The sequence below is a fragment of the Lissotriton helveticus genome, chromosome 1_1, assembly GCF_964261635.1.
Source record: "Lissotriton helveticus chromosome 1_1, aLisHel1.1, whole genome shotgun sequence".
Classification (NCBI taxonomy): domain Eukaryota; kingdom Metazoa; phylum Chordata; class Amphibia; order Caudata; family Salamandridae; genus Lissotriton; species Lissotriton helveticus.
In genome coordinates, this window is record NC_136057.1 from 1,980,726,607 (window position 1) to 1,980,752,415 (window position 25,809).

Here is a 25,809-nt window from a genome sequence, read left to right on the forward strand (position 1 = left end):
CCAAATAGATTAGTAGAAGAGGTACTTCCGCTGATGCTGAGGGTCCTTGCATGATGAGAAATCACCATGCAGCGGTCTGACATCCCATGAGGGCTGTCCAGTTCACGACCAAGACGAGGTCCTTCACTCTATCCCTCAGGGTTGGATCGTCCCTTGGGGGGATTCTGGGCTCTATACCTACACACACACTCTAGGTACACTTAGAGTAGGGTCCGCCTAGTAGGAGTAAGTCAGATTACTGCCTTGTTTATTTGCATGCATATATACATTGTTTTAACACCATAGTTGAACTTGATCTACTATTTACACTTTTGGTGCTTGTAATCTTGTTTATCTGCTTCTGTCTTCTACTAATTGCAGCACACTTCTTTTATGCAAAAATATGTTGGTTCAATAAATATAATAGAAAACGTCACACTGTGTATTCTCTGTATATTTCTCTGAGAATAAGTGAGCACGAGTGACTAGGCAAAAGTTTCTGTACTGTTTCCATGATGCCTGCGGGGTCAGGGTTGTCATGTACCGTGGTTGGCAGAAACTATTTTCTCTTTGGTAGGTTAGCGGGGCTTACTGTGGCACTGTGAGCTAGCAGGTCTTTAGGCCATCATATCCTGTTAGGGTGTCCGGAATCAGTCTTGACACCAGGCCCTTAGTTTATGTTGTCCAAACAGTGTGCAGGTCCAACGAATTGGTAGGAACTAGATGACACTCTCCCTAAAACATGAGCTAAAACTAAACTTGACTGCCTTATATAACGTTTGAGGAGGAAAACTGTGTGCATTGCAGAAAGTGGTACAGTGGGTTAAAAGAAATCTGACACATAGGCTGCAGGGTACATTACTACCACCCACATGTGTGCTTCAGATTAACCATAGTAATCTGTCTGGCAGTAGCTTAAAACGCTGAAGTCATTTTTGATATTCATCAAAAACCTAGATTAGTGGTGAAGGTACATTTTGATAACTATGTTGAGAAGGTAACCTTATAAAAAGCTTCACTTGCGCTGTCTGCATGCCTGCCAGTAGTAAAGCGGTTCTGCTGGTTTCCCTTCCTCCAGAAGAGGTGATTAGCAGCTAATGTGGCATGAAATGATCTTCCTGCAAAACAGCATCAAATTGAACTGTTCTTGCAGGACGTATGAGAGGAGTAATGTCTGACCACCTAACTTGTGTTGGAGAGTTGGGGGTGGACAGGGTCAAAACTGTGACAACATGTTTGCTTTGTTTATGCCAATGAGGGGCTTAATGTGAGCAAGTCTATTGAACCAGGGATTCTCCTTAGATTTGATCTTGGCACCCAGGTGGGGAAACTCAGTTCTAGAAGAGTCTGACAAGGAGCTATCCTAGTTTTGATAGTACAGGCTCTGGAAGGACCTTGGGAGCTCTGACACAGAAGTCATGTCCAGGCTGTCTAAATCAAACATTTCTGGGTTAGTTTTTAGACAGCCAAAAAGGGACTGCCCCAAAGGAAGGTTGACTAAGTGGTGTGAATTCTGTATGACTTGCAGCAGAGACTTAAATAAAAATGTCATCACTCCACCAGCTCTTTGAAACATTGTTGGACCAGTTGAGGATTCAGAAGAAAGACGATTATTTCTGGATTCGCATTCGAAAATGGCTGAGCTATCTCCTGCTTACCATGTATTCACAGGAACTGTAAGTGTTTTCCAAGGGTCACATGAAGTTTCTGCTCTATTTCCAAGAGAAGCAAAACACAGAAGAATGGCTTCATCTTCTTTGGGAGACAAAGCTGCGCAGAGGGAGTGGACTACACTAGATTCTTTCAGAGTCTTGGCTGGAGAGGACTCTGAGTTCTATGTGCCTTTAGACGAAACTAGAAAACTATGAAGAAACCAGGAGTAACTGTTACAGCATTCTCAAGAAATGTGTCTCTTGGCTGTAGCAGGAAATGTAGATTTAGGGTTCTGTCTCACCCTTGGATTTGTGACTGGCTATCCGCAGAAGATGACAAGGAAGATTAAACATATTTGAGTGTACCAGCCTGAAAGGCCATTGTCTGTCCTCCTGTCCTGCATATTTTGTTTCTGCTTGAAGTGAGGATTCCAGTAACCACTTTTGGTAAAGCTCATAGACTAAAATAGACTTTTATAACATCATTGTTGCTAGGAGCATTACACACTAAAACCAATGAAAACATTTTTAGCTCGGGTTTCCCTTAATCCAGACTTGACCATTTTTTGACATTGAGTTCATTACAGTTTTAATTTATTTCATTCAACTTGTGTGGGAATTTTATCATGTTATTTCTTGAATTTAATGTTATTTGGGACTACTTGCATCTATCACACTTTTCTCTGGAGAAAGGCCTAACCTTAGTGGCACAGCTACTTGTGATTGTGCCGAGTTTTCCCAGTGAATTGAGCTATAATCTAGCAAGATATTGTCTTATTAAATTGGTGGAGTTCCCCTTCCCAAATAAATTATTGAATTTCTCACACTGTTCTAATGACATTACTATGTGAACATAATAGTGGAGTCTGATTACATAAATTCAGAACCTTTTTGGAATGAAGACAACGTCCTTCCCTTCTACCAAATAGTTGACATTTTTGACTAAAAGCTTATCTGTCTTGATACTTTGCCTTTTAGGACAATTACAAACGTGTCCAACAAAAATTTGGTGGTATGGCTTAAGACAAAGCAAAAACGTTGTATGAACCAATGTATCAAAAAGGGATGGGAGAATGCTCAATTTTTAGGACAGCCACATGAAATAATGTTGCATACAAGTAAACCAAAATAAGCTTAGTTACTTAGTGAATATCATGAAAATCTGGCACAGATTTCATACTGCTTAACCTGTATTGGATACCCACACTATAAGCAGTGGTTGTGTGGTTCCTATACATCAATCTCCCTGCTGCAAGGCAGCTGATTGGACTTTCCATGTGGTAAAATCCAGTAGCTCCTGCTACCGAAAAGGGGTGCTGGGGCGGAGGGACAGAGGGAGGAATACATTTTTTTTTAAACACCTTACCTTCTTACTGCCGACCACTGCCTCTCCTCCGTCCGGTCTGGAGCAGCCTAGAACCAGGAAGCGAAGCACACAGCTTCCCAGAATCCCCTAGCCAATCACAACGCTGCCTTAGCAGTTGGGATTAGTCTGAGCACTGTGGTTCGGCAGTCAGACAGGGGTTGGCAGGCTGGGCATGATCTCCACCAAGGCTGTAGTGCAGCCTGGGTGGAGAACATGCACAGTGCGCATGATGCTTTGCCAGCCGGAAACAGCCAGTCAAATTATCATGCACACTTTTGTTGCTGCTACCCCTCCTACTCACTGTGAGGCATGGGGAGCCCAGTCCTGCCCCACCCCTTGAACTGCAAGTTGAACACAAAAAGCAAAATGATTATAGCAGAACATTATCATTTTTGGGGGTATTCAGCTTGCAGCTAAAGCTGTGGCCAATGCTCCTCTGTCTTGGAGGAGGAGCGGCCACTGGTAAAATCACATGCAGATCAGGCTGCAAGCAACCCACTAGCCTCACAACATGCACCAGCCTGATATTGGCATAGTTTATGGGGGAGCATGGAATCTTCCTCCCTACTAGCCCACAGCCTGCTGGCCCACTGTCAATATTCCCACATCACTCCTCTAGCCCCCACTGCAGCTGCCCTCAACTCTAATTACTTACAAGATCAAGTTGTAAATTGGAGCGTTAATCCACATGGAAGTGGGAAGTCTGAACAGAATTTGACCAGGAATACCAGATCTGTATGGTTACTCTCCATTGAAATGCATGCATAATAGCAGGATTTAGGTGTGGGGATGCAGGCTGGACACACTATGTCAGCCACAATGTGTCCTTTCATCTAAATTGGGCCTCTCAGCAATCAGGTCCATGACATAGACCTAGGCACTGCCACCATAGGGCACGATATGCAATGCGCATTTCTTTCTTTGCTACTTTTCTTCATGGGTAAAACATGTAGCCCTGCATCTCCTCCATCCCCTTCCTATTCTGGAAGAGATGTGATTCCAGTGATTTGCCTTCCCAGGTCTAGAAAGAGTTAGATTGCGGTTTTCTAATTGCCATGCCTTAAGCCGTCCATTTCTCATCCCTTGCATTGGAGTTACTATTATACATTTCCCCACAGTTTCGTCATAGAAAGGTATCCACTTACACTTCCCAGGATTCCCTGTATGAATTCGCGGCAGGTCCAAATGCCTTTTCTGCTGCAAATGTATGTTTTGGACTAATAATACCTTCGTGATTTGCCCCCTTATTGTGCATAGCCAAACAGCTGTGTTCATTAAACATGGCATGTGTTTAAATGGAACCTGGAAGTTTGTTTCGCCGGGGTTTGAGAGAGTCAGGATTTAGAAAAATGCTTAGTTCTAAAGATCTGTTTACTAAAACTATTTTATTGATATGTAAAATGAACCTTCCACTAACATAAGTGAATCCTTAAACGTATTCCTTATCAAGTTTGGAAGTAGAAAGCATTGTCTGAAATGTCATTGGTGAGATGCTTCCCATTAGGCATCTTTGTGAAAAATAACATGTATGTTATCTTAGTTCTGAGGACAAATGAAAGTATTATCAACATTCTCACCATACAAATGCATATGGCATCAGCTACCAGGGAAATCTGGTAAACAAAGATAAGCACAGGAGCTGAACAGAGTTATTCACAAGGGAAGGAAATCTATTCTTGCTGAGTTATTAGGAAAAAAAGAAAAATAATGAAAGTGGTATCCTTTTGCACTCAGAAAATATTGCCCAGGATGCCTTCGGTGGTGTGATGCTACCATCAAATAGTGTCAGCGGCTCTTATCAGTGCTACCCACTTTCAAAGGATCTTAGAATAAATGAAAGGAGACGTGTCTCCCATATTTGATTCCATGTGGGAATTCTTTACAAGATATTTTTTCACTGTGCTACTTCCTGCCTGGTAATGAGAAGAAAAGCAGAGTGTCATTCTCGGGCACACTGGCAGATTAAGAGGTATGCTGGGTGCACCGATATACTGCAAGTACTGCTTCGAAGGATTACATGGTATGGTTTTCACAATAATAATAACTCTTAAAACACAACTTATCGCGTAATCTTCTTTCTAGGTACAAGCCCAATGCTTGTTCTGTCCACATAGGTATTCTATCAGAATATAGAGTTTTTTGCATATATCTTCAAGGAACGTTGATATGGAGTTAAATAATAGTAAATGTATACATATCCGTATATGTTTGCCTGCGTTGTATTTTTGCAAGACGATATTTGTGTCCTCACTTTTCTGTAAACAACCCTGTACATTTCAGCCTGATTATCCACTAATCTGAAACTGCTTACATGTAATGTCTCTAATACCATGTCGCTACTTTCTTGATTACATCGAAAGCATCACCTTGATGAACACACATTACATAAAATGACTTGGTTCATTCAGCAAAAAGGAACTAGATTAATATTAATTTCACAAAAAAACGACCAGGTTGTTAGTAAGCAATGCGTTTACATTGCAAGTCATTACAACAACTTTACGAAAATGTCGCCTTTTTCTGTCTTAATAAAAAGACAAAAGCACATGGACATTTCTATGCGACCAGATGCCCTCTTGAAATTCAAATACATATCAGAAAAAAGGGAATTTCGAAACACATAGCAATCTTGTTTGCACCATCCAACCATGCCCTGAGCCGAGTTTCAATTCTCTGCCAAGCATGAGGCACAACCAAATGCAAAATGTGTCTCTGTGGCTACTGGAATAAAACTCATATATCCCCTCTCGCCTTCACACTTTCAGTACCACTCCTTCGGTATACCAACATGCGATAAATAAGGTATGACCATGAGGGCTCTTACCCACTGGGCACACTCTTTCAAAATAATGTCCAATTGTTCCATCAGTGGAGCGAAGTCACAAACCCTTTCTTGGCATAGCAATGGGTCTGATTTAGAATATGACAGAGAGGTGCTACATCACAAACTTGAAATAATTCCTGCCTATCTTATTACAAGTGCATAATGTCCTAATGTATTTGTTATAAGAGGGACAGAGTATCTATCACATTTGTGACAGAGCACCGGTACACCCATCTCTAAATAAGGCCCATAGAGTTCAGCTAGGAAAAGGTCAAAACATGTACATTTGCCCAGTGCATGATACTTAAAAGTGTTTAGCTTTGCTTTAGCAAAAGATTCCGAATCATGAATGCAAATAACACAAAGTATGTGAACATTGAGTATATGCACACTTTTACTGGGACTGGTACACCGAGCCTATTTATATACCCAGTGGAGTGACACCGGTCTGAAAAGCATTCACAAGCAGTTAGGAAGGGCGTTTGCACATGCACAAAACCATTGGACGTATGTGGCAATGGAGGACAAACGATGTTGCAAGCATGATGAAATTATGTGTTAAAGAAGCCTTATGTGGTATGCTGCTTGATTAACAGGACATCGTGCAGCACTTATTGTGGGATTACGGATGAAATATAACATAATGTCGTATGTATATTTGTAGAGCACAAGTTCACCCTTGGGTCTCTTGTTGCTGAAATAGCATGTTTACAGATCCCCAGGCAAACCTATTCAAAGCAGTCACGGCTGGTGCAGGTAAGCACGGTGGGTCGGGGTGAGGTGGGAGGGAGGAAGTTGACAGAGGACGGAATAGGTAAAATAAAATAAATAAATCCTATTCCATCATCTGTAGACTGCCACCCCATCCCACCTGCCCCGCTCCACCTCCCCACCGCGCTTACCTGCACCGGCCTCGACTGATTTAAAGTAATATGCAACATGAATGATTTTGTTTTGCGTGTAACACAAGAATACCAATTGATAAACATTTTCATTTCTAGCTTTTCGAATAAAATGATATAAGCAAAATATATAGCAAATATTCATGCAGACACTTTTTGCAATAAAAGATGAGCCCCTTTTATTCTTGGTGTTCCATATTTATCTTAACACAAGTCTTCAGGAACTCAGATTTGAGCATATTCTTTGTGTTCCCACAATAGAGCAAAGTCAAGCAAACAATAAGAATATTATAAAAAATGATATATTTCCTGTAGAAGACGTCTATTACCCAATTCCTAAACTTGGGACACAAAAGCAATTCGAGAAGAATGTTTAATGGATATTATATTGACCAACAGAACTTATAAAATACTAAGGAAAGTATAATGAAATCACGTGTTTAATATATCTAGAAGAATAACACTCTGAATACAATCATCTGTGAGTTACATGGACAAAAATTATTGAAATCTCACACGTGAGCAAGAGACTCAAATAAACTACTGGACCTCCCACTATGTGTGGTCATTCGTTGATAAAAATAAAATCAGTAGATTAACCGATGAAGGCAAGTCATCAGTACCGGGTTCATTCCCCATGCACCAACGTCAGATAAAGGAAGCTGGGAATCAACTTTCCAGAATGCTCCTCGAAGGTAGATTGTAATTAATATTGGAACCTGTAGGCTAGAATCTCTATTAACACACAATATTGAACGCTGAGAGCTAGCCAGCCAATCAAAATGCTCACTTTACAAGATACATTTACCATAAAAGGCCCTCAGAAAGAGAATTTCTTGACAGCCAGGTCCCTTCCCATCTGTTGGTCTTTACTGTTTTTTTTAAAGTTTTATTTCAGGATCTTATCTTATCTTATCTTAAGCTACATTTATAAAGCGCACTGACACCGGAGGTTTCCTGGTGCTGTAATTGAGATTGAAGGTGAAGACCATGGGTTAGAAGGAGTTCGAGAAGAGCCAGGTCTTTAAGCTCTTTCGGAAGTTTAACAGGGTGTCAGAGGTTTTGATTTGTAAGGGGAGGGAATTCCACAATTTGGGTGCCAGATAACTAAATCTGCGGCCACCCCATTTCTTTAATTTAACCACCGGAGTGGTAAGGAGGTGGAGATGGGCGGAGCGGAGGTTACGAGCCGGGCAGTGGGAGTAGATGAGAGATTTCAAAAAAGCCGGGCGCTTGGTCTGCCGGGCCTTATAAATAAGGCAGCCTATTTTAAAAGCAGCCCTTTGTTCAATGGGCAGCCAGTGCAGATTGGACAAAAGGGGTCTAGCAGATTGCCATTTAGGGGGTTTGCAAATAAGCCTAGCTGCCTGGTTCTGCACCAACTGGAGGCGATGAAGTAGGGACCTAGGTAGGCCCCAGTGAAGAGAGTTAGAAAAGTCAAGGCGGGAAAGAACAAGGGAAATGACAATTTGCACCAGGGTTTCATAGGAGAGCAGGTGGGAGATTTTACGAATTTTTCGTAACTGGAACATGCTGGCCGAGATGATGGTACCGACATGGGTTTTAAGAGAAAGGTCGGTGTCGATGGTGACGCCCAGGCTTTTTACCGAGTACGACGGGCTGGGCGGTGTACCTAGCTCGTTTGGCCAGAAATGTGGTCCCCAATATGCCGGGCTTGTGCCAGGCAGGATGAGTTCCGTTTTCTCCGGATTTAATTTCAGCTGGTTGGAAATCATCCATTGTTGGATGTGGAGCATCACTGCCTGAAAGTCAGATGCAACGTCAGGGGTGTCTAAGGGGAAGATAATCTGCATGTCGTCAGCATAGTTGAGGACAGTGCATTTCCAGTTACTCAGTGAATGGATCAGCGGATGAAAATATAAATGAACAATAATGGTGAGAGGGAGGATCCCTGAGGGACTCCACAGGTAGTGGGGACCTGGGTTGCTGTAAAAGGGCCTAGATGGAGTGTTTGCACTCTGCCCGAGAGAAAGGACTTAATCCATTCCCGGGCAGGTCCCTGGATGCCTGCCTGTCCGACACAGTGGAGAAGGATGTCATGATCCACCGTGTCGAACGCGGCCGATAAATCCAGGAGAACCAGTGCCTGTGGGGACGCTCTGTCGGCATTCTCCCGAAGGGTGTCAAGGACCTTTAAGATGACTGCTTCAGTGGAATGTGCAGGTCTGAAGCCGGCTTGATTAGGTTCCAGGAACCCAGAGCTCTCTATAAATGCCGACAGGCAGGTGGTCACGTAGGCCTCCAGGAGTTTAGAAGTGTAAGGCAACAGAGAGATGGGCCTGTAGTTGGCAGGATTGGCGGGGTCAGCTCCTGCTTTTTTCAGGAGGGGAACCAGTATGGCTTCCTTGAACGCGCTGGGGACCGTACCAGTGCTCAGGGAAGTGTTCAGAAGGGGGAGAATGCTGTCAGGCAGAGCAGAGAAGACCGCCCTGAGCACTGGGGGGGGACAGCAGTCCCTGGGAGATCCTGATTTGATGCGGTGGTGAGCTCAGAGAGAATACTGAGAGTGATGGCTGGGAACTGGGTGAAAGAACAGGGGTTGAGAGGGAGGGAGTCTAATGGGCTAACAGGGATGGAGGGAGAGATAGCATTCTTAATATCGACAATTTTCTGAATAAAGTAGGAGTTGAGCGCATTACAAGTTTCTTGGGTTGGGGCCTGAGTGGGAAGTACTCTGTGATCTGATGAGAAATCATTCAAGATTTTGAAGATTTCTTTAGATTTATTGCAAGCTGAGTCGATTCTTTCAGTGATAAGGGAGGCCTTTGCTTTGGTAATTGCGTTTTTGTATTCGTTGCGGGCCCTCACAAACACTACGCGGTCCCCCTTGGAGTAGCCCCGTCTCCAGTTGCGTTCTAAATGGCGAAGTTTAGATTTTTGGGCTTTAAGTTCCTCAGAGAACCAGCGAAGGGAATTGCCATACCTGGTATGTGCAAATTTAGTGAGAGGGGCAAATTTATCACTAGCTGATTGCAGCCAGGTGGTTATCCTGTCCTGCATAGAGTCAATGCCTGATTCTGGGTAGATAGTGGGGCGGGTGTTGACCACGAAATCAAGGAACCCCTGGGAGTCATAGGAGTTCAGGAGGATCAGGAAGAGAACAAACTAAGCTCCTGCCACTGCAGCAGTCCTGCTCTGGCTATCTTTCGTCCAGTGCTTAATTTGAGCTGGTGGCTTCGGAGGCGTGGCACAGGCACTTAATTGGCAACACTGGCACTTATAACAGTCTGCCACATGATGGTCTGTTTGTCTGATTTAAAATGAGCACAACAACAGCTGTTTACTAATTCAAAATATGTTACAAATGACTAAAACCTCCCACTAATGCCAATCTTATAGCTTTAGGGGTCTGAAATAGTCCGAATTGTCACACTTGTAGAAGTATGATGGTTAGTAGCTGGTTTGGTACTGTCATTGGTAGCGATAGCAGGGGCAATGGGTTGTGTAGGCTGCAGTTGCCTCTAATGAGGGCCCTGGCACTTAATTATTTTACAAATTAAGCAATGATTTCGTCAGAAATAGGTCTTTCTGTCGTGCTGCAACAGTGCCGCCCCTTCCTTTGCAAAAGGGAAATGTAGGCTCTCATAACCACCACTGAAAAGTAAATACTTTCATTGTTTATTAAACTTACGCTCCCCTTTAGTGGGTGGAAAGTAGGGGCTGTTGCAGCGCAAAAGAGGGATCATCAACGATATTTGATTAAAGAAAGACAAAGTATCGCTGCTGTGGTGATGTACATAAGCTATTTTGTCCCATCAATGACCAGTTAGTTGAATTCACTGCTTGGGGTGCTGCCAATAGCTCAAGTACCCTGACCTGCAAGGCAATAAGGGCATAATTATCCACCCCTTTATTATGGTCCCTCAACTGTGTTACAGGACAATAACTGACGGAAGGTAATTGGTAATTGTCATTTCCCCAGTTGCGGGCAAAATGCTAAATTAATAGTTGGTCCTCAATATAAAACAGGATAGGTTAATATCCCTTGAAACATCTGCAAATACCATTTTACTGAAATTCACAATTTTTCAGATAGAATTTGCAAAGAGTCAATTAGCCACACTCCTTAGAACATAGGACTTCATGCAGACCCTTGCAAGGTTGCAGTTTAGCTCTTTCTTTTCTTTTTTGTTTTTTAGCAGCCAGGGCAATTTAATATGAGTGAGGTAATCCAGTATTGTGTTGTCGTCACACCCATCCTCCGAGGAATAGAGGGATGCATAGTGTTGCTTGAATCTATTGGCTACGTCAAGGGGATCCATTAGGAGCTCACCCTCAGCACTATGTAACTTGGACATGTTGGATTTTTACCGCCTGATTTTGAACAGGGAAGCTAGCACCGACCCCAGATGATCCTCCTCGCCGTATATGCGAGCTGTGGGATATTTGCCTAGGTGTCGCAGTTCAGTGTCTTCCACTGTGTTATACTCCTCCAGAGTATGTTGTAATTCCTGAGTGGTACCATCGCCTGCCCCCGGTAATAATTGTTGCTCTAGGTTGGCTAAGTCAGATTCGAAGTCCGAGAGGCGCTGTCAGATAGTTCGGAGAACACTAGAGCGTTTGGCCATGGCAATGCCTCGAATGTACACCTTGAAAGTTTCCTACACTGTGGTGAAAGAGTCTACTGATCTAACATTGATATCAAAGAATGTCTTAATATTTTCAGCCAATTCTGCCCTAAAGACGGGGTCCAATAAGGAATATGGGGGGAATCTCCATGTGAAGAGTGGTATGACTGTCTGTGCGGTGTACAAGTCAATCTGTATTGGGGGTGTGGTCCGAGAGTGTGTGGGGAGTGTGCGGTGTGCGAGTTCCACCACAAACACAGGGGAGAAAGACTCGCTTCCCAGTAATGTTACCAGGAGTTTTTCATCGAAGAGTTCCATGTTTCCAATCTGAGTTGTCTCCGGCAGGCCCACGATACGGAGATTGCTGCGTCCGGACCGTGCTTCCAGGTCTTCTGCCTTGTCGTGCAGGGTTTGCAGCGCCTTCCCCATTTGCTTCTGTTCCAAGTATAGGTCCGTCTGTGCTTCTTCGACCTCCGTAATCCTACGTCCTGCTTGTCCATCTTTTCCGCCATTCTATCCATGCGGTAGGACAGGGAGTCCAGTTTGTTTCCCAGGATCGAGAGGCTGCTCTGCAAGTTCTTTTCCATAGCCTCTAGTAGGCCACGGGTACCAGCATCCGGTGTTGTTTGCAGCGTTTCATGCGCATTGTCACCTTCGTCTAGGATGTCTTCTCTCCCTCTTGACTTTCACTCATGAAAGGTAAGCTTAGGTTGCGATTTGTCCACTCTACCTATGGTGCCTAGGAGTTTTGGAACTACTATAACTCAGCTTAGTTTTGCAGGTTAGGTAAGATTTTTCTCACAGTGGGCCAGCGATATTAGCACAGCTATATGTTGTAGAGCACCGGCCAAGAGGATTTTAGCCTTGATTCACAGAGATATGTCCCAGCAGATTTCCTGTCGTCCCACGAACGTCTCGCGCCTAGAGACGTCCACAGTATACCCAATGACTCAATGGACCGTATTCAGTGGTGCATAATTTGGAAGTTAGCAGGCAAACTTATGATGCTGGTGTTGCGTAACCCGCATTCAGGGTCTGCCTGACATCGTGGTGAGCAACAGGCGCAGGTGTCGCAGGAATAGTGCAAATTGTTTTGCCTCTTTTGCCTCCTTTGTTACTTTCGCCTTTTTGGGGCCTTCGGACCCCAAGATCTCTTGTGAAACTAATTTAGGCATGGCTGTGTTTTTGGCCGCCAAACCCACTATGCTGGCTTGATCCGAAGACCCAACAGCGGGTGGTTCCTCATCCTCAGAACTCTCAAAAGTCGAGTCGAGGTCGAGCAAATTCTCCTTGCAGGCCAGTCTGGCTGCTTCTTTAGCCTGCTTTGCCTGGGCTCGGCGGGTTTTAGTTTTAAGGCAAGCATTGAGCAGCTTCCCCATACTGATGCCTCCTTGCCACTCTTCACAGCACCTCAGGATAATGTGGAAAGAGCTTGTAAGATATTTTCCCAGGAACACTTATTATTGCTCTTGACGCCCTACAATGCACTACTTCTCCCAGAATGCAGCAAGAGTTTAAATCAGGTTACAGCCAACGTAAACCAGCAGGAGAGGCACTTTTTTAAAAAAAATAGATAAAGCCAGTGTCTGTACTGTGCCTGTCAAAGCGAGGTGAGGCAAGCTATTTTCAGGGAGCAAAAAAAAAAGAATTTTTAGGCCAGATTCAGAGCTGTTACTCAAAGGCACGAGCGGGCAAATGCAGAAATATTACAAAACTGTCCATGTCGATTTCCATCCTCAGCCAGCAGTCACGAGGAACAACATGAACTTGGGTCCAGTATCAAGACCTCAGCGCCTGCAGCACAGCCAAAGTATAAACACACAAGGCGCCAGCATCAGAGTACAGCCACCGCTGCCGTGGATTCTCTTGCCTGCTTCTCCTCACCTCCCTGTCAACGACCGCTGTCCAAAAAAAAACAGCTCGGAGATATTAAGGCGTGAGAACGAATGCGCTCCTCTACAACAACAGCTTTGCCTCAAAAGAAAACAGCTCATAGACGCTCAGGTGAAAGAACGTATGCGCTCCTCTGCAACAACACCTGGGCCAGGGTCATCGGTGATTGCTGTGAATGCTGTGATGCCACGCTAAAATCTCAACCTCAGAAAGAGAGAGGAGAGAACACCAGTAGCCCGCACACTCGCCAGGTACGAACCACCATTACTGGGGGGCGGGGCTCCAATCACCTGAGGCTATGCGGCGTGGTGCTCCGCTGCCATCACCTACGTCTCTCCTTATCATCAAATATCTTAACATTTTATTGCCAGCAGAACCAATTGAATATGTCTAATAATATGTTCAAATCAATCACTATTTTGATCCAGAAACTGAATTCTATGCACTTCTGTATTGACATCTATTTCAAGCAATATGTGTAAAGCAATGCTAGCATAACTTAGCTATGTTGCATTTAGTGATCTCAATCAGGGGGTTAAAGCCCTTCTAGGCATTCTTTAAATAAACAGTGGGTCGAAAACTGAAGATTTTTTCAATGAAATGTGTAAAAAGGATGTGTTTTACTGCTGCTGCTCAGCCTGGGTGACTGTGTGTGAGAATGCTGGTGATTGGAATGTTCGTGTGTGAGAGTGTCAGTTGGATGAGGGGCTGAGCAGCAGTAAGGCTGCTCCTGGTGTGGCTCTTATTTGTACTATCATGCTGGAATAAATTACCTACAAGAAACTACATGGACTGAGCTACTTTTATTACAACACAGACTTCTATATATTGTTTAGCCAGGGACTGCTCCAATAGGGCATTTTAATTATTGGAGAGTCTGATCTGTTTATTGAGTCTGGATTCTGCCAGAAAGCAGCACATTCTATTTATTGTAAAGTTTAGGGGATGCGGTCTAGCCATCACAATGTTGGAAGCTCACCCTTGGTCCGGACATAAAGAAATTGTTTTGGGTTCATTTTCATTGCCAATTTTTGTCCGTAGCTAGTCTCAGAGCAAAACAGGTTTTATGCATATTGCGGCTCCAATGTTATGTTGGCCAAGCTTGGATCTTAGTGCTGCCAATGTTGTGCAAGGCCCAAGGCATAGTAAGACCCACATGAAGCCAATGTCTTTTTTTCAGTAAGCTTGGTGCGAGGCTCTATTGATATTCTGTTGTTCAAAAGGCAAAGAATTGCTTCTGTCTTCTGGCTTATGCGGGCTCTCTTTTCGCAACTTGCTCTGCCCAGGACTGTTTATCGTCAAATGCTATTCCTGAGTATTCAAAGCAGGTGATGTGGTACAGGGCAGCGTCATACATTAGAAATATTGACATCAAATTATCTTTAGAATGTCATATTATGAATTTTGTTTGATGGTTTAAATTGTAACATTTTTGGAACTGCAATTAATTTCAGTCCTTCTCAGTAGGCTGTACATTGTCAGCTTAGTTCGTGTCAGCCCAATATGGGTATGTCTTGATTCAGATCCAAGTGCCAAAGTCAAAGTATATGTATTGCGGTTAATAAAAACCATAACATTTTCTACATGGAATCCAAAATTAAAATATTAAAATCATTGACTCACGTTGATAAAAGTGCATCTGCAATTTCTAACAGTGTCTTATGTTATTTCAGCCATACTTCCAAATTAAAATGCATGGTATTAGTACAAATTTCGCTAAAAAAGTGCAATGCAGAAGATTGTAAACTAGAACAAGTTGTATTTCCATACCATATATTCTTGTTTCACTGATCAGCAGAAGTAAAATTAGAAACATAGGTGCAATTCTAGCTAGAAAGTGCAGGAGCAGAAAAAATGGTATACTAACAGGGATAGTATCATTGTCTCTCACAATGTCTCGTTAGTTCAACCGTGCTTCTGATTTCAAGTGCAAATATGTTCATGCAAATCTCGCAAAAAGTGCAATGCTGTAAAGTTGTAAACTTAATACAATTAGTATCTCCATATCAATATTTTCATGTCCCTCAAGTCAACGTAGGTAAGGATGGAGTTAAAGATGTAAATTTAATTCAAAATAAATAACCGTGAAATTGTAAACATTTGTATATTCTTAATAGTGGGGAAGATTGTGCATTCCCCTAACTGCAGCTTGAATTATGTATCTTGCCTCTTGCAAAATGTTCATTAAGCCTTTCGATGCCCATAACCGGTTTGCTTTTATGAAAATTTTTATGAAGGATGCATTTGCTTGAGGACATTCGCCCTTAAGACAAAAAAGTAATAGCTCATGACCTGATCTATTACCATGATACAATGTGAATCAAGCCTTCTTCATGTAGGTGACAAAGTCGGCACTTAACACTGAGATGTTTTGATAGCCACAGTCAATTGTTTGGCACAGGCCAAAGCGCAAGTGGAGCAGCTTCTTTTTGTAAAAGTACCTACGTAAGGTTGTTAAATATGGCTGCATCAGAGCTGCTTATACGAGTCAATGATGGCCCATGCATGTCTTCTTTTGCTAAACTCCTCTTCGTTTCTGAGCCATGATAACCTCTTTATTTGTGTATTTAAAAAAACTTTAAAGGAGTTGTGAGGTAGTGACAAGTCCCATAGCTCATTTGTGTTCAAATCATTACATGCCTACTCAAAAGGCAGGGTAGTCCTTGTTCCTTTAGTGCAATCCTAAGCAGTGTTCTGTCAACTGAATCAAATGCTACTTTTAGATCAGTGAAGACCATGCACAGGGTAACCTTACTACTGCCCCAATTTTTTTATGAATTTACTGTCTTCTGGGAGGCGAAGTATTTTGAAAACACAGCGAGAATGTCACAGATCTAATGTTTTCTCTGGTGTAAGAAAGCAAACACAATAAGATGATAGACGGAGCAGTGAAACTTTTCAGACACTCACCCCCAGTCACTATCATCTTCCTTCTGTTCCACACTTAGCCACCCCAGTTCAGACCCAGCCATATGCATATCAGTCTTGACCCTGTTCTTCATGGGAACAGTCCAGCCCGAACTGCCAAGCCAGGTCTTTCCTGGACCGGAAACAAGCATCCTGGGGCAGGTTTCAGGCTATCACCCCACATCAACCAGGCTAGCTTGAATCCAGTGGCAAAGTGAGCAAAGGACCCATGTCTGGGCATACACTGCCAACTTAGGGTGAACAAAGCAAACGGCTGGGTGTGAACTTGCATGGGGAAGTGAGCTAAATAACAATGATAGATTTCACTTAGATGTAATAGTGACTGGGGTGAGTGTCTCAAAAGTTTCAGCGCTCCGTCCATTATCTTATTGTCTCTGGTGTGAGAAACATCCCCTTGCGGAGGACAGACCTGATGATGATGCTAACAGTTATTAGTACGCCACGGGGATAACATGGAGAAGTGTGTCTCACTGGTTAGAGGAGGCAGACCCTGAAGCAGAGGTCAGACCCGGGACCAGGGTTCAATTCCCGACGCGGCAGGGTTTTGAGCCCAAATGTCCATGGACTTGATAATTCTCGCTTCGGTGCCTACTCGAATCACGGGTTCACACTCTGCAACTCTGGGCAATAGCTTGCTTAATCTCCACTACGGCCCCCCCTTGGCGGGATGCCTGGCTTTCACCTTGGGGATGCCCAGTATGGGTTATCTCACAGGGAAAAGCCAGGACGGGTTCCCAAAGCAAGCGCCTTGAGACCTTGCGGTGAAAAGGCGCTATATAAGAACCTTTGACATGACATGCCACTGACCAAGCATACGCGTTGAGGGTCCTATACAATTTCTAAGAGAGATTCTTCAATGTGACACTGTGTTTTCCCACTCTTTTTTATATCTGTGGATATTGTCGGGAAACCGAGTGGCACTACCTTTACTCTTTGCTTCCCTTTTCCCTATTGATGTTTTTGAGATAATGAAAAGTACAACAGATAGTAAATACAACTGGACTCTTTCAATCAGGGACAGGTAGCCTGATCATAGTTACAACAGATAAGTCACAATAAATGTGTGTGTATGCCAGCACTACATCAAGTTTATAAATTCACCTTTTGACTTTTAGATCAGTATTTGATAAGAACAAGAAATGATAACACACGTAAAACACCCTGCTTTTGTATTCAAGTGATGTGAGTAATGCATACATATTTCTAGAGGGGTCTTTGAATGGGCAAATTACATCTATTACTTAAACAGTAAAAACGGATAAAAAAACATAAAGACAGACCAAAATGCCTCGTCTTAAGGGCACTAAACAACATCAGAGAATTTAGAATGAGGATTAGAGAAATGTAAATGTTCTTATACAGATATATATTTTGAAATAAAGATTGTATCCTAAATATCGTTTTGAAAAAAATATTGTCCCATTGGAATTTAGTTTTTTCTAAAATTAACACCACTGGAGTAATAGTTTGGAAACAAGATTTAGAACATATTTTTGTGAGATCATACTCTGACAATTATATTCTGACACCGCATCTGAGGCCCAAAATAATAGACACTCAGACGTCGTTTTCTGGTTCCACTCTTCAGACATGCCGTTTTATGCAATCTAGGCAAGCTATGTTTCTTATTCAAACTTTACTCTCAAAACATGTTTGTTGGGTGATATCAGAATGAGAAACGATTTATGATGGTTTTTGGCTCACTATTGTTCCTCATCCAGATATTGATTGTTTGCGTTTTACTAGTTTAAATTAAGAGAAGGAATTATTTTGCCACAATGGATTTTGTGATTGCACTTTTTACGCCATGCTTGTATTTTTTACTGTTGACTTGAGGGAAATAAATAATTTGCTATTATAATGTGCTTTAATGATTCGATTAAAAATCAAATGTGTTTTAGGAATATATTAATATATAAATCTGATGCAATTTATACATTTTATGTAATGTACATTTATGGTTTTTAATTTAAACGTGAATCAAGTTTATTGACTCTCTGAGAGGCGCACTTTTATTAGTCTAGCAAATGAAAAGAGTGGGTATAGAATCCACACTTTGCCTCAAAGTTCTTTAAAATATGGAATATGCCAATAGAAAATAAAGTTTTCTTCCACGAAGATCAGCTTGAAAATGTGTTTATCTTCACTTCAGTTGTAAATATGTAGCAGTCACTTAAATTTCAAATCCAATCTGGAATAGGCCATTGTTGGCTTTTCTACAGTTGCCTGCCAACATAAACAAGTTACATCAACTCTTATGACAGGTAATCCAGGAAACGGATGGTGGCAACCCACTGCAAATATGATCAGGGCTAGCAACCCATGCCTTGGTGATCAGACCATTAGCAACAACCATGTTATACCCACATACATGAACAAATGGTGCTCATACAGTCTCACCTTCCCTGGGGCCTGAGAAATACCTCCAGCAGCAAGGCAGCCAGCAGGTGTCGCAGAAAGCTGCTAACACTACTGGTGGTTTCAGATATTAGAACAGCAGACCGACGTTGTATGAGTCTCTTTCCCAACAAGCGTTCTGAAGTGGCTATGTGGTATGGTGGTGGTATAAAAAAAATCTCTAAATGTAAAAAAAATACATAAAATTTCCTCTACAAATAGTGACAATTGTTCTTTTTGAAACAGTTCTCTGTGGGCTTCAGTAAAAGTGCTATTGTGCATGTATATGCACTGGCTTTGAATTAAAGAGGCAATGCGGTGTTTGACAAATGAAATTATCTGCATGATTTTATCCCCCTTTTTCTAAACCCGATTGTTCTTGAGGCCACCTTCTGCTTCTAAAGTGTAACGAAATATTACTTGGTTTTCCTGGAAGCTGCATGTCTCCTTTCTTCCTCCTAGCTTTTGAAAAATGCGTCTGGTTTGTATTCAAAGTTGTGAGGGATGCGTCTCTTTCATCACTCCTTCTAAACTTTTAGAAAGGGGCAGCTTGAATTATTGTCACAGCACCTCTGCTTTACTCTCTTACCTGTCTCAGTGAATCAAGGGCACGTTCCTCTTTTCTTTCATTTGTTGTTGGTGTCCTTATTTCTCTAGTTATACTGACTAATTGCCCAACAATTTCATTCAATGATCATTTGTGCTACTATCTATAGACATGTCTTACGATCCTCACACTTTTTGGGATTGTACAGTCATATGCTACAGCTTCCACAATTATGTAACTCTACAGTTTTACGTTGCTCCACGCACATTTGCCTCAATATCGGTCCACAAAGGTGGTGATGTGCAAATAAATGATATTCCAATATAAGTAGTTGTGCTGTGGGACACACACGTGTGTTTTCTCGCGCAAAAGTGTGTTATTTTGCACTTTTAGTATTAGTATATAAACGTATGTCATGCCTCACAGTGCTACTATCAATGCTACTGTCCACCTATTTTATTACAACGCATCGTTCTACTGCATAAACATGTGTGTTGTGATGCAAACGCGTGTTTACCATGTGCCGCTGCTATACAACAATGCCAGTGCTTGTTTTTGGATGAAGTGGGTTCAGTTTGATCCTTTTGGGTAATTATTATTAGCACTTCTACAGAGGAACGACTATGCCGACTGTATCTGAGGCAGAAATGGTGATCACAACTCATGCGCGTTTCCTTTAATGACTGCACTCTGCTTAACCTACAGCGTTCGACAAAGCAAGCCCAGATTCAAATATTCCCTTATTAGCATCCATTCTGTGGGACTCTGACAGAGAAAAAAATGCAAAAATGACAAAAGGTTCGCAAAATATGAATCGCTATCAAAAGTGAAAATTCAAAAGTATCGAGTATCCTGAACAAATGATCTGTATCTTGGTTCAAGAATAGCGGATAAACATATACACATGATATATAGTTATCTATCAGGACGTTAGACTTATCAGACCACATCTTATCTGGGATGCTCCCTAAAACACGAATGACTATATGTTGGTGCTCATAAAAGGAGCTGGCACAGAATGGGCAGCTGGTACTGCCAATGCCCGTATTGGTGGTAATGTGAGGCAGGCCAGTTGGGTGACTGTTCCATCACTGAGGAGGTTACAGAAGGTAACCTCAATGTCAACATGCTGTAATATTGCTTTACAGACTGATTTAGATAGAGCACAGAATTTAGGAAGAACCTATGCAGCTGCAGCACTACTTCATTATTAATTCAAAAGCAGTCATTTTTCACCTGAAGCCACTATTACCTTTGGCATTGGTAATTCTGTGGAGAAAACTGACCATGGCATTATAAGCAAAGCCATGGGGAATAATATCAGGAATCAGTTCATGAACCGAACTTTCCTAATATTCTAGAACACTTTCCAGGCCCTAATTCAATAAGATATCACCTCGAAGGTACAAATCATGAAGCCTACACCACACTGAGACAAATCTTAACAGTGGTTTCTGGCATCTGTGTTATGCCAATCACATGGACATGACAGCGGCAGAAAGAGCTGCAACCTTGGGCCTACAAATATGCATAATTGCACAGTGCATTCTAAGAGAATAGACCAAACCAGTAATACATCGTTGCACTGTCCTGATTGCACCTGTCACACCTAGTTAAAGGGGCACCGGGCGCAAACAGAGACAGTGTGCCCTATTACTGTCTGGGCAGCCAAAAACTCAGACTGCCCTGAGGGGAGTGCATTCGTGAAATGCGGACTGGCTGTTTGAAGCCCCACTCCATCTTTCAATGTGCACGTGGAACAAGTCTGCACTTCAAAGGGGTGACAGAAATCCCCTTCACGTGGGTGCAGTGAGTGACCTTTTTACCTCCACGGTGCTACCTTCAGGGGCCGCACTGCTATGTACCACATTTTTGTGACACACATCCAGGGCAACTCATGTTGGCTTCTTAACCTGCATCCATAATACAATGCAGAAGCAATTTTTGTTTCCTAATTTGAATGGGGCTATGATCCTATGGAAATGAGGGAACATTCGCCTAAGATAGTGCCAGTATGACGTGTGCTGATGCTTCCTATGGTATAAAAGTGTCCGCATAAGTGAGCACACTGGGGATGTCCTGCTTTTTACATTGGACCAGCCGCGGCCGGTAGTGGGAGTACCTGCCGGGCTGTGACGTGGGGAGGGGGAGGGGCAGGGTGGGAGGTAGTAATGTATGGATTATGGAGCTTTACAGGTAAGTAAACATATAAATAAATAAATCGAATTTTGTTGCGTGCACTGCATCACAAAATGCGATGCAGTGCGCCCAACGAAATTCGTTTTATTTATTTATATGTTTACTTACCTGTCAAACTCCATAATCCATACATTACTACCCCCCACCCTGCCCCTTCTCCTCCCCACGTCACCGCCCGGCAGGTACTCCACTACTCGCCGTGGCTGCATTGGACCTCTACCCAATGCTGCGAAGAGTCATCACCATCATCCTTGGGAAAGTACTGAGAGAAGCCTTCAACATTACAAATTCTCTGTGGGTCAAAAACCAATGTAGTCATTTACACAGAGATGCTTTAAAGGCAAGGGCAAAGTGGCCAGGGGCCCACGGCCCCCGCCTTTCAGGTGGCCCCTGATATAGCCAACTTTGCTCTGCAGAGAGTCTTGCCCTCATGAACTTGAATCATTCTTAAACCGACTATTTTTATTACAGTTTTCCTTTAGTTTACTTTTAATGTGGGTGATGTGTGAAAGTCTATTACAAACATTTGGCAGAGAAAGTTTTCTTTATTTTGCACGCAACATCCACCTTTTAGATTAAGAGGGAACGTCACATATTAGAAATGGGAAAGGGTAACAGAGAATATTTGCAGCAATATGAGTGAACTGCTGCTGTACTATAATATTGAGAACTAAAGTAACTATTCCTAAATAGTAGCCTGTACCTGTGCACTGTCCGTGACCTAGACAAACAGGGCATGAAAGAGCTGAACGTGGATGATAAAATCAAAGCTGTGCCGATCAGGGGCCCCAAAATATGTTTGGCCTAGGGCCCTCAAAATACTTAAATATGTCCCTGCATTTGCAGACTATGTTTTTTAAAAAACACGTATTTCCCAACATGGCTTCTCCTGTGGCCTTCGTTCCCTCGAGTCAACAGCTCTGACTTGACAGCTAAAATACTTGCTTACGGGTTCTACATTATTGCTCAGCAAATGAATAAGTGAGCATAACGCGTAATCACTCCCTTTATTGAAAAATGTAGCATGAAATATGCCATTGCGATAAGCTGAGATGGTTATAGCAGACCATTATGTCACAAGCTGTAGTTTAATGATACCTTTAGGATCACATAAAACGGAGCCGAATGCGCTGATGACGACGTCTGCCTTCAGACGGACTATCTGATCCTCGTCTTCAACCCAGGTCCCGGAGCTGTCCTGCTCGGTGCGAACGAACTCCATGGCAGCTACTTTTCCAGCTTTCACCACGACCTTCCGGGGTGAGAGGAAGGGAAGGAACTCGCATTTTTCTTCTTTCGCCAGCTCCATCTGTTGAAACAAAGAAAATGTGCCGAACATATTTTACAAGAAAGCGACCGGTTTATCAATTTTGGGGGCACACAGGGAGGCGTTATCAACAATGGAAAGTAAAGCAAACTGCTGCGCGACAACAATGTGTACGTTTGCTCAAAGGAAAGCACATTTTGGATCAACTATCACAATTACGAACTGGGCACTTTCAGGCATGCTTATCTCAAATCTGAAAATAAAACAGGCAATGTAGAGAAAAGGAAAGAAAAACGATTATGAATGAAGCACATATATGTATTACATGGAGTCCATAGCACGCTTTCATTGGGCAAGAGCAAATAATACATTGATGTTCCATATATATGTAAACACTTTGGTCCCTTACAGGATTCTTTCTCAGACTGGAACAGACGGAATTTGCAACAATATGCCGCTTATATCAGTTTGAAGTTGACAGGCGACACCGACCTAGATATCCACATTTGGATACATTGATTTGGTTAAGTGAACCAGAGTTTACCTGGTGCAACCATCTTCTCCAGAGGAGTTGCTAGACCTGATAAATCAACCTTCGAACCGGAATTCCAGGTGCAAAGGGATGTCTAGAGGAAAGCTCTTGCAATCCCACCCCAATCCTTTTAGGACTGAAGGTAAGGGGTAAGGTAGGTACAAGGCACGGGCAGTTGGGGGGAAGAGGGCACGGAAAAGAGTGGGATTTGGACGGATTTTGAATCTGGCATTTGTGAGCGGGATCTGGAACCTGAAGTGGACCCAGTGCTTCTTCCCTTCAGAGTCCCAGGGCAGATTACTGACTCCAGTACACAGCGATACCAAAGGCGATGATGGACGGAACGTTTGAGCGAATCAAACACTCACCCCCAGTCAACTGATCTGGGTTTAATCCATCATCATTCTTTAGCTCACTCCACCTCCCCAGGTCAGACATGGCCATATGCAAATCAGTCTGACACTGTGTCTCATGGGAACAGTCCAGCCCGAACTGCTAAGCCATGTCTTCCCTGGACTGGAAACAAGCATCCTGGGACAGGTTTCGGGTTCTTAACCCTCATCACCCAGGCTATCTTGAATCCAGTGGTAAAGTGAGAAAGGAACCCACGTCTGTGCATTCACTGCCAACTTAGGGCGAACAAAGCGATACCAAAGGGGATGAATGACGGAGCGTTTGAGCAAAGCAAACACCCCCCCCCCCAGTCAACTGATCTGGGTTTAATCCATCATTATTCATTAGCTCACTCCACCACCCCAGCTCAGACATTGCCATATGAAAATCAGTCTGACCCTGTGCCTCATGGGAACAGTCCAGCCTGAACTGCCGAGCCAGGTCTTCCCTGGAAAGGAAACTAGCATATGTCCATCATCCCCTTTGGTATCACTTTGTTCGTCCTAAGTTGGCAGGGTATGCCCAGTCGTGGGTCCCTTGCTCACGTTGCCACTGGATTCAGCTTGGCTGATTAGGGTTATGAACCCGTAACCAGTCCCAGGATGCTAGCTTCCATTCCAGGGAAGACATGGCTTGGCGGTTTAGGCTGGACTGTTCCCATGAGGCACAGGGTCAGACTGATATGCATATGGCCAGGTCTGAGTTGGGGTGGTGGAGTGAGCTAAAGAATGATGATGGATTAAACCCAGATCAGTTGACTGGGAGTGGGTGTTTGATCTGCTCAAATGCTTTGCTCCGTCCATCATCCCCTTTGGTATTGCTTTGTTTGCCCTAAGTTGGCAGGGTATGCCCAGACGTGGGTCCCTTGCTCACTTTGCCCTTGGATTCAAGTTAGCCTGGCTGATGAGAGTTATGAACCCGAAACTGGTCCCAGGATGCTTGTTTCTGGTCCAGGGAAGACATGGCTTGGCAGTTTGGGCTGGACTGTTCCCATGAGGCACAGGGTCAGACTGATTTGCAGTGGCCAGTTTGAGCTGGGGTAGTGGAGTGAGCTAATGAATGATGATGGATTAAACCCAGATTAGTTGACTGGGGATGGGTGTTTGATTTGCTAAAACTTTCCTTCCATCATCCCCTTTAGTATCACTTTGTTCGCCCTAAGTTGGCAGGGTATGCCCAGACATGGGTCACTTGCTCACTTTGCCACTGGATTCCAGATAACCTGGCTGATGAGGGTTAGGAACCTGAAACTGGTCCCCGGATGCTGGTTCCGGTCTAGGGAAGACATGGCTTGGCAGTTCTGTCTGGACTGTTCCCATGAGGCACAGGGTCAGACTGATTTGCATATGGCCATGTCTGAGCTGGGGTGGTGGAGTGAGATAAAGAATGATGATGGATTAAACCTAGATCAGTTGACTGGGGGTGGGTGTTTGATTTGGTCAAATGCTCCATCCATCATCGCCTTTGGTATCGCTTTGTTCGCCCTGAGTTTGCAGGGTATGCCCAGACGTGGATCCCTTGCTCACTTTGCCACTGGATTCAAGATAGCCTGGCTGATGAGGGTTATGAACCCGAAACCGGTCCCAGGATGCTTGTTTCCGGTCCAGGGAAGACATGGCTTGGCGGTATGGGCTGGACTGTTCCCATAAGGCACAGAGTCAGACTGATTTGCATATGGCCATGTCTGAGCTGGGGTGGTGGAGTGAGCTAAAGATTGATGATGGATTAAACTCAAATCAGTTGAATGTGGGCGGGTGTCTGATTTGCTAAAAATGCTCTGCTCCGTCCATCCTCCCCTTTGGTATCGCTTTGTTCACCCTAAGTTAGCAGGGTATGCCCAGACGTGGGTCCCTTGCTCATGTTGCCACTGAATTCCCGATAGCCTGGCTGATGAGGGTTATGAACCCGAAACCAGTCCCAGGATGCTTGTTCCTGGTCCAGGGAAGACATGGCTTGGCAGTTCAGGCTGGACTGTTCCCATGAGGCACAGGGTCAGACTGATTTGGATATGGCCAGTCTGAGCTGGGGTGGTGAAGTTATCTAAAGAATGATGATGGATGAAACCCAGATCAGTTGACTGGGGGTGGGTGTTTGATTTGCACGGCAGCATTCAGTGTGTGCATTCCTTTGCCCACACGGGAGATGCAAAACCAAACGGACCATCATCTCCTTTTGTCCTGACTGTAAGCTGGAGAAGGCCTAGAAAACCTCTGAGATATATTATGCTGGTTAAATCCTGTGACCATAGACAGCAAATCTCCCTATCCAACAAGTGCACTAACCACCAGAGTTAACCTACTCCTATTACATTTAATCTAATTCCAAAACATTCCTGTTTGAT

At 43.5% G+C, this 25,809-nt stretch overlaps 1 protein-coding gene across 2 annotated transcripts in view; it reads right to left on the minus strand.

The window, feature by feature from the left end:
* Positions 1-25,809, minus strand: part of DPYD (dihydropyrimidine dehydrogenase) — a 3,662,673-nt gene that overhangs the window by 1,618,140 nt on the left and 2,018,724 nt on the right. For both annotated transcript variants that reach the window (XR_013594885.1, XM_078644210.1), the window contains exon 11: positions 22,375-22,585. Coding sequence is in view for 1 of the 2 variants with exons in the window: in XM_078644210.1 (XP_078500336.1) it covers positions 22,375-22,585 (211 nt within the window). In the remaining variant the exon portion in view is untranslated. The remainder of the gene's footprint in view (positions 1-22,374; positions 22,586-25,809) is intronic.